This window comes from Charadrius vociferus, unplaced genomic scaffold, assembly GCF_000708025.1.
Source record: "Charadrius vociferus isolate BGI_N301 unplaced genomic scaffold, ASM70802v2 scaffold187, whole genome shotgun sequence".
NCBI lineage: Eukaryota > Metazoa > Chordata > Aves > Charadriiformes > Charadriidae > Charadrius > Charadrius vociferus.
In genome coordinates this window covers 593396-606766 of record NW_009649180.1, presented here as the reverse complement: position 1 = coordinate 606766, position 13371 = coordinate 593396, and the positions used below count along the sequence as shown (strand labels likewise).

The window sequence follows — 13371 nt, the reverse complement described above, 5'->3', positions numbered from 1 at the left end:
CTAGCTATTTTTTCTGATGGAATGTGTTACCTATGTGTTTCAAAAGGAGAATTTTTGCAAAAAGGTTAGGAATCTTCAGGAGCTTCCACTGAAAAGAGTTTTTTTCTGTTTCTTTTTCCCCCCTCTAAACTTTCATGAGACATTTCTCCACCAGTCTTTCGTAGTGCAGCACCGAAACAGAAGCAAAGTTCACTGATGAAATCACCTCCTTTTTCTTTCAGAAATTAGATGCATACAGGAATGAATTTTCCTTTTCGCTTTCCCTTCCTCAGAGAAACTATAATTAATCAGTTTGTTAAAAATGCCATATTCTAATTTTCTAATCAGTGTTTCTTTTATGCTCTGCAATTTAAAACTAAATAGATCATCTGAAGCTTTCACACAAATGAGTATTTAGCAATACTCTAATCCCAGTCACAGAAATGATACAAATTGATAGGAATCTTATAACAAACCAAATGATAACAGATATCTGACATCAAATTAGGGTCAACTGCCTCGAAGTCTGAGGCAATTTGTTGTGTGTGTGTGGGCTTAAAGCCTCACGTATTTCTCTTTTGGGTAAGGGCCTTGCATCCTAAAAGGGAATATTCAAAGTAGCTTGTGCCAAAGGTTTATTAGAATTTTACCTCAATACTATATTTTCTAGTTGTCTTAGGTTTAAACAGAAGTGTGCTATGGAAAGGGTGCAGAATGAGAATCATCAGACGTAACTCTCTATTGAAGTTTTAGGTAGCAAATTGTGGTTTTAAAAAAATATATATATTTTTTAAATCAATACATGCACTTATTTACAATATGATAAACTGGATCCTCTGCTTCACTGCTTGGAGTACAGCAAGTGGGAGCCTTAAAAGAAGCAAACAGGATGGGTCACACAAGAAGGAAGCAAGCTAATAGACACCCTTGTACTACTTTTACTCTAGGAGAATGTATTATTGCCTGAGAAGGAAACCATGATAAGACTAGCCACACTTTGTGTTTCAGAATCTGTGGATTTTTACATATAAGTGTGCTTATTAAATTTAAATCTTCTGGGGTAAACTACTATTTTAATCTCTATTTAATCAAAGATTTTTCGTTCTCAGTAAAGTGATCCTTGAAGATGTCTGAGGAGGTTGAAAACTATTTACCACTAAGGCCCAACTTTGTCCTCAGATGTTAGAAGATACGCTGGCTTACGTACTTAAAAACAAAATTGATCCTCAGACTTTTTTTTTTGTTTTGTTTAAATACCTTGATAATTTTATGAAGTAATACAGTAATAAAATAGCATTACTACTTGGGACATATATACTCTGGTTCATCTGATGATCTAAACCTGTTTTGCAAATACTAAAAATTAATTAAGACAGACACACAGAGGCCAAGGCTGTCAAATCTGCCTAAGGGGTTTGGACACCCTCTTCCCATTAAAATTCATATTACACAGCATTACAGTTGTTGCCCTTACAGCCAAATCATGAACTGAATGTTTGGAGAGCCTCTCTCCCCCCATCACCCATGAAGACGGCCCTGTCAAGCCACGCTTGAGTCACACTGGCAGGTTAGTGTGCAAATGCTTGTATTAACGCTGCAGCTATGATGTATGTTCTTCAGAGCTGCAGAGTTATCTGCTTGAAAAATTCAAATTGTAGGAAGAAAACCACCTTCTACTAACTAAAATCCACAGTGTTTGTTTTAATTGAGATGTTGGCTTTTAAGGCGTGCAATGACCAAAGCCTTTGGTCACTCCAGCTAGGAAAAGACAGGCATGTACAGCACGCAGGGGAGAAAAGGAGCAAAAGCCAATTTTCCCTCATCCATAACCCCAGTTTAAAAATAGCTTCTCGGGTTCTTATGGCAGATATTACACACGCATGACTTCAAATGAAGAGCAAAATACCATCTTTTCAAGGTTTTGAAAAGCATATAATGCCACTTATGATCAATTAAACTTGAAAACGACGCTAAATGCCATGCTACAGCTGCAACCCCAAAAAGCCTGCCTGGAAGACAACAGCCTAAAGCAAAACCATAAATCCCACTTCCAGCAAACCTACTGCGAGGAAGTGAGCATTACATTTTAAAGAGCACTGCTTTCCTAGCACACATTTATAACTATTGCAAACTTACTTGGAGTTTTTGAGTCTGGAACTTCTGAGTAATGACTGGGGATGGACAGAATTGAGAAGACCATTCGGGCCCAAATGGCTGCTTCGTTAAATGACTGTTGTTTAGCATATCCTTGCATTCTGTCACCTTTGTCTTAACTCTCTTGCTATCATTCATATACAATTTTGAGCATTAATGCAATATACCCTCACTGATCTGTGGTGGAACTGCTCCATATGTTGAGCACTGGGAACGAGAATATTATATGACCAGTAGGGACCCTGGCAGTGTTTGAAAATAAACTGTAACTTGTTAGTCTTTGCACATCCATAAAACAACATCTTGGCTACTTTTTGTTCTGCCCTACAATAAAATTCTCCTTATATGAAATCAATGGCCAAACACCCCAGGGAACAACACAACTCCTCTTTAACCTGTGTTTGTGAAAGTCTGCAATTATGCCTTTCTCAGGTAGAGATCCTATATCTGGAGATTTATGGAGAGAATCTATATCTGGATTTTACCCACAAAAAGTCGTTTAACAGTCTACTGTTCGAGATTCAGGGTCTTGAAACTCACCTTGTGTGTGGGCCAGGAATTTTGAGTTTTCCTACCTGACTCTGGATGTGGATGTGAGTGTGTGAGTGTATGCACACAAACACTTAATTTTTGGAGCAAAGCGTGGGTTTGCTGAAGGTAAGATAGGAGCTGATGATGCGCTAGAGAATGTCTCCTGCCTCTGAAATTTCTCCTACAGCTACCCTAACAAATTGTGGCAATTAACATGCTGTTAGTGTTAGATGTATGCAGCCAGTGCAGGTGCTAATAATTGAAAAAGCATTTAGAGCTTTTACACCCTGGCTGAATATTTCATGATGTGCTGCATGTTTCACTATTTACTCAGTGGGCCTCTGTCACTTCAATCTTCTCTGACTGCTTTGACTGCTGCTATAAAGCTCAACCAAGATAGAGTGACGGCTTGTCACAGGCAAACTCCACTGACTCCGGCAGCTCGCTGGGACTAGCTGCGAAGGTTGTCACGACATTCTGATGGAATTCAGCAAATGTTTTGTGACTAATACACCCAACATTTGTCGGCTACCATTAGCCATTCCCTGTGACCCTCTGCAGTCTGTGTGGATGGCATTAAGTTGTAATGAGAATTTGTTGCCTATGTGTGTTACACTGATGACACTCTCTTACTGATCTTCCCTTTCACAGGTTAATCAGCAATGAAATTTGTAAGGATTCAGTGCCCAGATGCACGGGGCTTTAGAGAAGAAAACCCAGTGCGACAAGAGAAAGAAAACCTGCAGTTTGCTGTTAAAATTGTCATATTCGGAAGCTTTCCTAATCTCTCACTGTCTGACTTTTTCCCTAAATCTACAAAGAAGAATATATCTAATACAGTGGTTGGTACGTGGTGCCCTGTGCAAGCTTAAGGCCTGAATTACAGTGCTAAGAACACTAACAATTCTCCCTCCTTTCCTCTTGCTCTTTTTTTTTTTATCCTCAGAAGCCTTACTGAAGAGTTCATGTTAATTTATCAAGACTACTAAGGACGCTGATACAGAGCTGTTTACTGTGAGAATCTCGCTCATTAAAGTACCTCGATACATCAAGGACATGCTCACAATATGCTTCAGAAGTATGAATCTTCTCACATAGAAAAGTAACAAAATAGTTAACTTCTAAACTTTTATATGAGCAATTTAATAAGGGGGAGACAAGGCACACAGCCAATGTATCTTCTGTTTTTAATATCCCATCTATATTTACTCAAGCTGCAGAACTAGCAATCTTTGAGGGGTAGGAGAATGTACCTGAAAAAAATAATTTTTTCATTTGTAAAAAAACAAACCCACAGTAAAGTGGCATCATAAAATATAGGAGTATTTTTTGCCACTTAAATGAAGTGCGTAGCCTTTATACCTTATGATAAAAGCTACCACTTTCTCAACTCAAAGTTTATAAGAATACGTTATTTTCTTTAAACCCGGTTTAAAGCTAAAGAGTTTTTTCTTTCCATTGCCTTGATCTGAGTGGATCTTCTGCTACCCTGAACTTTATAAAAAAGCCTGTTGATTTTTTCTGCTGGAAAATTCTCCTTTTATTTCCTGACACTGCACTCTTATCTTAAAAGCACTCATGCAAGGTTTCACAGTACTCTAAAAAAAAAAATCTGATACTGTTCTTATTCCCATGGTTTATAGCACAACTACCAATGGTAGCAACAGTCAGAGGGCTAACATATACCGCCCCCTATCACTCAAACCTTTTAGTTCTATAACCTTGTTAAAAACAGGCCTAAGATAACATAGTGATTACTGAGCTACTCCTGTTGCTCGTGTTGGTTGTAGTGAACTCGTAAAACAGAATCAGGAAGTGAAATGTGCTGTTAAATACCTGCTGTGCTGCAGGTTAGTTATCATTGCATATTAGCACTGCATCAAGTTAGCCTTGTAAATCCTTAACAAAGGACATATATTTTAGAGTACGCGATGGAAATCTCCAAGGCTGAGGGACATAAGTGTAAACCATTATTATGGTTAATCAGTGAGTTTTCACCTCTTCAAACCTTACCTTCACGCCTGGTTTAGTGGAGTCATGGAAAACGATCAGATTGAATTTATTTTTTTTCAAGGTTTTTCTTGGGAAATGTTCCCCTCTAGACCGCCCATCTATTTTTTTGGTTCCTATAAGAAAGCTCACAGTTTCAGCTCATGGAAGGGCAGCATGACAATGGCGGGGGAACTACAAATTCATTCCGAGTGGCACTAGCAGAAATGTGTGTGTACATCTGGTGTATGTAGCTGGGTGGCTGGATGAGGAGATAAACGTGCACGGCCATTGTTCATATACTTAGAGTATTATATCCAATATTCAGGAAAAAAGACAGGAGGTTTCCCCCTCAACTTCAGATAAATAATCTCATTAGGTTTCCAGAAACGTATGCCAAAGAGCTCACTTTTTTCCGCGTCACTTAGCTGGGTCTTGACAGTCTCTGAGCAAGTTTTATGGTTTGGTTGGGAATTATTTTAGATCCTTGATCAAGAAAAATCCTCGGGCTTATGAGATTCTCCTTGGTAACACACTGAAAACCCAGCGTCCTCTGATGCCTCTGATTCTTATGTGATCAGGGACACTAATGATAATGACCCTTTGCTGAGTATGCTACTTGTCTAGAGGCCTATGTCAACTACACCACTACATTCAGAGTGGACAGGGACAAACTATTTGTTTGCTCTTCAGGCCCCTTGGGCCCTGTCATATGCTATTTGTTCTTCCATTAAGAGGTAGTTTGACTCAGCTGGGCTGACATTTCCTTCAAGTCAGTGTATTCCACTCATGCAATAGCAGCTACCAAAGCATTAAGTGTGGACTTGAGCCCCAGCAACAATCCTTTTAAGTGGCTTTTTTGATTCATATCCAGGGCTTTTCACATTTTTACTGGTCATTCTGGAATCCAAAATGACACATTTTTTTAAAACTAGCTTCGCTATCTGATATTTGGGTGACATAGCCTCCTCATATTTAATGTGGCTGTTCGTCAATAACATGCATCAAAACTTGCAACTGCAAGATGATGAACAGGTGACTTGATATCACTGCATGACACCAGAGGCATCAAATGGTTCTACTTTTCTTCTTCGTCTCATGAAGAAGGAGACGTGATATGCGATTACCCTGCTACTTACAGCTTTCCTTCCTTTTCTTCCACTTCCTATTTTAATTTTACTTTTTATTGTAACAGGATGTCCTTGTGTTCACACCTCCACAGAAGCATCCATTTCTTCCTGTAGAAGTTTAAGTTATTTTTAAGTAATATCTGTGTTCTTGCGGGTTTAATGGGACAGACTTCTGTTGATGTAAACCAGACAGAAATAACCATGACAATGCAGAGTATTGTTCTAGTTAATTTGCATTTGTAGCTATAGTTGGAATTTGAAGGATTTGTTTCTGATGGATTAAATTCTTCCAGTATTGCATCAGTGTGATTCTGCTCATGTCATTTGATGCGATGCAGGATTCAGTTAGAATAGTGACTTTCTAAATGTGAATCCAGACCATTTGCGATCTGTACAAAGAACATCTGTATCCCTACCATCTATTTCAGTTAGTAATTTATTGGCATTTAGAGACAATATCATCAAAAAGATGGCATTGAAAAGATGACTTCAATCTATCTATATGGATCATATTTGGTAATACAGCTTTCTATTTATATGTGAGTAAATCTCAAAAATTCCCACTTTCTGACCAGGCCTAAATAAGCGCCTGTCAGACCTCTGGTCGTGATGTCCCAGGGAATCCCTATGATACCACTTCTGTCCTCTGTTCTACTCCAGTAATAGCAGAAGTCACAGAGTTTTATCTCACGGCATAATACCTTCTTCCCTGATTTGCCCCGACCACTGTGGAAATCTAAAATCTATGCAGCATTTTCAACAGTATCTTAACTGTAGGGCTGCTCAGAAAGTGACTCTAAAGTCACAACTCTGATTACAATTTATAAATGAACTTTTCACATATTCTTCCTTCACATGCTCCAGACTTCCTGCCTCCAGGCCCCCTCTAGATCCAGGACCATAGCTGAGGAAAAGTCTGCCAAGTAGCCAGCTGTTTCCATGGGAGGGACAGAGGTGAAGCTGGCTTTAAAGGAGCTTTTAAAGTAAATTTAAAAAGCAAAGATAAATATCAGCCTCAGACATGACAGTGCTTTAGCTGATTTACCTCTTGTGTACTTTTAGCTGACATACACTAAAGATTTCTGGGCAGGAAAGCAAGTACCTGTCACTGTCGGTAATTTACGAGGATACAAAATAGCAGATAATACAGCCCACCTTTGTTTATCAGAAAGGAGAACAGCGTTTGGCCATTACACACAAAGCTTAACAGAGTTCTCTTCTGATTCAATCCACTTTCTCTTATTTAGCACCTTGAACCCAAGTTAAGTCTGTGTAGATAAAGAGTAAGACAAAGAGACGGTTGGATCTGGGGAGAGGCTGAGGGTGCCGACACAGGGCTGGAGAATAAATTTAGCAGCAAGGGTGAAGAGGAAGAAAACAATGTCTGGATTTGGAAGCCTGGCAAGTTCTCCACTCGCTGCTCGACCTGTGTTTAGCAATTCTGATGTGCTACTGAGCAGACAGCTCAGGCTCGGGATGACTACTCTCCCTCAGTCCCTCTTCAGCAGGCAATGAAAGCAGGCTCCACTTTGAAAATCTTCCCCCATCATGCAAACTGACACAGGCATGCTTTTCAAAAACCCACAGCCAATCTGTTGATCATTACTTATTTACAAAGGCCTTCGGGCAGAAAGTCCTGTAAAAACCATACTTGATACGGTATACACTAGCTTTTTCTGCTTGTGGAAAAAAGTACCCCTAAGGCTACCTCAAACCATCACTTTCTATTGCACATAAAATGTACCGTGTAACACTAAAGTATTTAATATATATGGTATAATATATCTACAGGAAAGGCATTTGTGTAGAAGTATGTTACCCTGTATTTGGTAATTTGATGTTTTGCTGAAGGCTATGACTTGAAAAAGCCTGCACCTAGTACAGAGGACCTGTCATCTCAGTACCCAAGAGCCAATAGAATAAAGAAGTACCCTTAAGCAGCAAAACTTTGACACAGCTTTGAAGCATATGAAAACAGTATAACTCCCCAGAATTATTATTACTCAAGATCAAAGAAATGAGGCATACTTTACATAGCAAACAGGGACAGTGTGCTCAGCTCCAAATGTTTCAGCTCTTTCTCTCTCTCCCTCTCTTTCTTTTTATTTCTGCTTCTCCCAAATTAGGATTTGGGGGGGGTGGGGGGGTGGGGGGAATCTCCCACATGTTTAAAACTTTAAGTGGTTAAAACTATTAGCACCAGCTAAGATGACTGTCCAAAGGTAAGTAAATTGAAAATGATGCTAGCATGACAACTGGCACCATAAAAATGAGAAGCTTGCCAGTATGTTCATTTTATTCTTCCTCATAAACTGTAAACAAGCATGTAAATCAGTGTCATATGGGCAAGGCTGAGCTAACAGGAAGGCAGAGAACTTTTAATGATACATTTAACAGAAATAGATGGTCAATAGGAAAAAAAAGCCACAGCTGGGTGCATTTTCCTCTGTGAATCAATCTCACTTTTGGTTCCGTAGTCTAAACAGAGATGAAGACGACTTGTAGAAGTTACGTCCTTGAACATGCCCTTTATTGCAGGAACAATAAATAAATAAATATGGATGCTTCTGTAACTGGCCAAAGAATACCCCAGTCTACTGACCGAAATACAAAGAGGAATACTACCTAGCTGTATCCAGAATTGTTAAAGGAACAAAATAACTGTCAACAACAAAAGAAAAGTCATGAGTTATTTTATATATGGAAAGAACTATATATTCATGTTAATTTCTTTTCACTTAACCTCTGTGGCTGCAGAGCAGTTATAGTTATACATACACCCAAACCCCGACCTGCAAAAACGTGTCTGTTCATATATGTAAATAAGTTTACATATATTACTGTGTCTATATATATATATGCAGTGGAAAATCTCTGCTATGTTCTGCATACAATTATGGACTGAGGTTCTATCCTGGCTACTTTTAGTATAAAAAGCCAAAGCAGGACTGGGTAGCAAACTCCATGTCCACTATTCTGCTCCTGTTCTGACTGACTTGAGCAGGCAAAAGGTGAAGCACAGTGAGACAGAATGCAAATGCCATATTATTTTAACAGATTCCAATTTCTTGTTGCAGTTTTAGTTTTAACAAATCTCTCAGAGGTAGTTTGTCCCATGCAAGGAAACTACATAGTTACACAAAGACGTACTGGTGTAAAATAATGTACACATAGCAACAGGGGAAAAATATCAGTAACAAGATGATGTTTTCATCACCCACTTTTAGAGTATACACTACCCTCTTAAAAATCCCTGTATTTCATAATTAATGTGCTTTTAGCCTGAGTAAAACTGCATTAGTTTTGAACTTTGCTTTGGCAAGTACATAGATTATTAGACTTTTTTATCAGTCTAAATCAATTAACCGAAATTTGATTTCAATCGACAGGATAAAAGGAAGGTAATATTCAGGTTCATTTTTGATTGTGATGATACATCTCACATATGGCCTTAAGTACAGAAAACAGTACTCAGAGGGAATCCAACAAAAAGAGAATTGCCTGAGGCAAACTAACCACATGAGTTCCCCTGATTGGTTAGTGCTATCATTAGTGCCACTGCTGTTTAAGAACTACACACGGACAGGACAGGGTGACAGCTAAGACTTTAAAGCCTATGTATTTTTCAAACAGCTTTTCAAACTGTTTTTCATGACAGAATTTTTTTCAGCTCTATCATTAACTGCTGACAAGCTGACAGAATAAATACTTCAGCCTTTCAGAAACCATCTAACAATCTTTTTTCCCCCTTATTTTTGAAGTGGGGGGAGGAGAGGAGGAAGGAAGGAAGAAAGAAGATGAAGATATGACTTTCTTATAGTCTTACCTCATCAGTTTGGGTGAGGAGTTGGGTGAATTTCGCATGCCTCCGTTTCGCTGCTTTTTTTTGGGTGACAGTGTCGACGGCTGCTCATCTTCAACTGGAAATATAAGGAACTCATGAGATTAAGTACCGCTCTGGGTGCGATATGAAATACAAGTGAAGTAGCAAAGAACACACACTCTATGTCCATTCACGCACTGATACTTCATTGCTAACATAGGCCCAACAGTAATAAAAATCAAATACATGTTAGTCAAAGAGATTGGTTTGAAGGAGAAGCAGGGAAGAGTACCAGGGTTTTGAACACAGGCGTTCAAATTGGTTTCATACTTCAAAAACAAAGGGGGGGAACCACATTCGGGTTATTCTTAGAGTTATTTTCAGTTAATCTGTGCTACAGAAAAGTAGAATTAGTGCTGCGCTATATTCTCAGAAAGATAAAGTACTATTCGCAATACCAACATAACAGCTGCCAGCCCGCTTTTGCTAATGAACTAGACACCAGTTGGTTCTTGCTCCTCACATGCCAAACAACAGAGTCTTCATGAAGAGATGTAAAATATTCAATGCCTTGATGTTCAATGATTCAGTTAGTCGGGAATGTGAACGCAGCCTGCCATTGTGCACAGATCTCCAGCACAAGTCAGACCTCATCGCTCTACCCTTCTCACAAAAGGGAGTTTTAACAGAAGTGAACAGAATGAGGTTGAATGGAAGTGGGGAGACAATACCTGTATAACAGAGGATGCATGTGTTATGCAATCTTTTAATGAGGATGAGGTGCATTTTCAATGACAGATCAATTTCCAGATGTAAAATCACTTACAGTTTTGCCAATCATAAGCTACTCTCGGATAACCTATGTCACAACACTTATTGCTTAAACAAGTGCAGCTTCCTAATAACTCATCTCTAAGAATTAACCATCATCTTTACCGTTTCAAGATTGTTACTGCACTTGATAACCTGCGCATAAGGCTCACGTGTGCTGTCAGAGGGAATTATCTTATGCCTGCTTTCTCAAATTCACACCGATGCTGAATTTTTCTAAAACAAAGAAGGAAAAAATACACTTTTTCCCCCATCCTACTCTTAACCAAAAAATTACCTAGAAGATAATATAACTGATGCCTAGGAAGCTGTTACTTTAAAGCTAAAAGGAAAGAGATTAGTAGTAGTAGCAGCTATATTAAAAGAGCTTAATACACATTAGCAGTGCACAAGCAGAGGGTGGAAAAAAAATTCTATTTGCAATGAGCTACACAGGAACAACAACAAAACCTGGATATGTGTCACCTGCCCTAGACTTATCTGGGAAGAAATTAAGCAATAACCTCCTGCTCTAACCCTCTTCTGATGCTATTTTATTACAGACTGCATTCTAGTCTCTCATGACTGTCTGTTTGCCCAAGTCTGCTCTCGAACTTCATTTTGCCTTGGTCAAGTCCGAAGGACTGGGCCCAGAAAAGACAGATGTGCTGGTTTTTTAAATGACCTGGCATCACCTAAAACATCAAGGGAATCAAAACAAAAGAAAGCATTGCAAAATAAAAATAAAAATAAAAAATAGTTAACCCCAAAATAAATGCCCCAAAGAGTGGTGTAAAAGGTAATACTTAGACGAGAGCAATGACTGTCTAGTAATCACTTATTTCACTAACTTAACTTTCTTTTCTCCTTGGGCAGCATCCCCAAAGACAAAGACATTTTCTTCTCATCTGACTTTTCTTTTTTTCCAAGTGAGAGTCCTATAGTGGAAATGCTTATCAACAATTAGTCCAATATCATTATTTGTTCAGCTGGGAGATAAATAGGCCCACAGAAAATTCTCAAAAATATACAAATTGAAATTTTCTGTGATAGTTTGCTTGGATTAAAGTAGATCACTTCAGTGTTTAGCTATTTGTAACATGAAGTGAATATGCACAGAATTATTTTGTTAGTAATATCTTTCTATTTCTGATTATAACAAAGTACAAGTATTTGCGCATTTCAGAACACCCTCTGCAAACTGCAGTCCTGTTTTAAACTTGCCTATCAAAAAGTTATTCGCATGCTACTCCACACAGACAATAGGTCGCTTTCAAGATATACACTGTGCTCCCTTGTTCTTTATAGGATATAAACATTCAGTTCCAATTTGAGGAATCCACTACTTAAAAGATCAAAGGAACAAGAACCATGCAAAACGTTCCTTCCAGAAACAAGCTGCAACTGATACGTTTTGCTGTCTTGGTAGTAAAAATTCTAAATGTCACTTAATTTTATCTCCTTCCATGGGGTTACAGAATGTTTGTCAAGAGATTCAGTATTGCAACATAATTAAAGTGTACTATTATACTATTTTAACAGTTGAAGGAAGACATATAGCCATCAGGATCATGTGCAAAAATCTTACATGAACACAAGTCAACTCTAGATCATACTATAGCCAGAAATATTTTTACGAACAATAGAAAACACTGCTAAAAAAGAGTACTTTTCCAAGTTTTTAGCTAGCTAATAACACTCCTGTCTGATCCTTTCAAATATTGCAAGTTAGTACAATAAGGACCTTTTGTACTATATGGTCCAATATTTGTGTTTTCCAGTGCTGCCAGGTGATGCTACCCATCCGTCCAATTAAAAAACAAAGTCTTACTAGTAATCATCCAGAATAACCATTTCTAGAACTAGATTTCTAGCAGTCTGTGGTTATTTTGGGTACTGCATCTACTATAAATAAGCTCTCTCTTTTGATATCTGCTTGTCATATTCAAACTGTGTTATTGTCACCAATTGCCTGGGAAGTCCCAGGTTAATGTGGCTTACTAGTTAATACCTGCCAGCAAAGCCTTCTATAAGGGATCTCAATTTGTTGCTAAAGCAAAGTCTTGCTTAAGCAAGGAAGCCGTTTATTCTCATTGCAGCAATGAAAGGTGATCTATCTTAATCACATCACATCCAAACAAGATTTTGTTTTTCAATGAAATCTGTGCAGAGAGTTCACAGGGCATCTGCAGTTGAGAAACGCAGCTCCATTAGAATGGGGGAAAGGAATCCACGAAGCTGAAATATGTGAATGGTAAATAATGGACATCATTACCTATGGCTTGGTTCCCAAAAGTGATGCAATGATAACCCACAAGTGGCTTCTTAGTAGTAAGTAGGGTATAAAACATACTTAATTATTATCCTTCAGATACTCTTATCCATTTCCTGCATATTTAAAGAAATAGATCTAGCAAAAGTTTTAGTAAAGCCATAAAATATCATTTTAGTTTCATGGCTCCTGTGTCTGCATTAATTTAAAAGGGAGTCTTAAATTTGCTTATTCTTATGAAAGACAACCATATTTGAATAATGGGCTGTGATATACAACAACTCTACTCTGATGTTGTATGTTTGACCTAGTGCTTTTGTTAATGAAAATGTGTTCCCATTTTTAGTATTTTTGATGTCTTTATGTCACAGGATTTGCATTAAAAGATAGTCATATTATATTATGCAGACTTTCTTTGCCAGCTTTCATGCAAACTGCAAATAAGTTCAAGAATTGGACACAGAATTTTACAGAATCGGAACTTGAACCAGCCTCTGAGTTCTAATGAAATTCAAGAGCTTGTTTGCACATCCCTAAGTGTAACACAATGTACTGTTGTAACAACCCAGTGCTCACTTGTCTAATAGGCAGAGAATCTAACAGTTTTGCAGTTCAGGAAGACTCAGTGCTAGAAAAATGTCAGGCAAGTCTAATGAGGCTTCAGATGCTCTGGTTTATGCTGG

At 38.3% G+C, this 13371-nt stretch overlaps 1 protein-coding gene across 18 annotated transcripts in view; it reads right to left on the bottom strand.

The window, feature by feature from the left end:
- KCNMA1 (potassium large conductance calcium-activated channel, subfamily M, alpha member 1) overlaps positions 1 to 13371 on the bottom strand; it is a 502219-nt gene that overhangs the window by 56045 nt on the left and 432803 nt on the right. For all 18 annotated transcript variants that reach the window (XM_009888636.1, XM_009888640.1, XM_009888635.1 and 15 more), the window contains one exon: positions 9610 to 9703. In XM_009888636.1, the coding sequence (XP_009886938.1) occupies positions 9610 to 9703 (94 nt within the window). The remainder of the gene's footprint in view (positions 1 to 9609; positions 9704 to 13371) is intronic.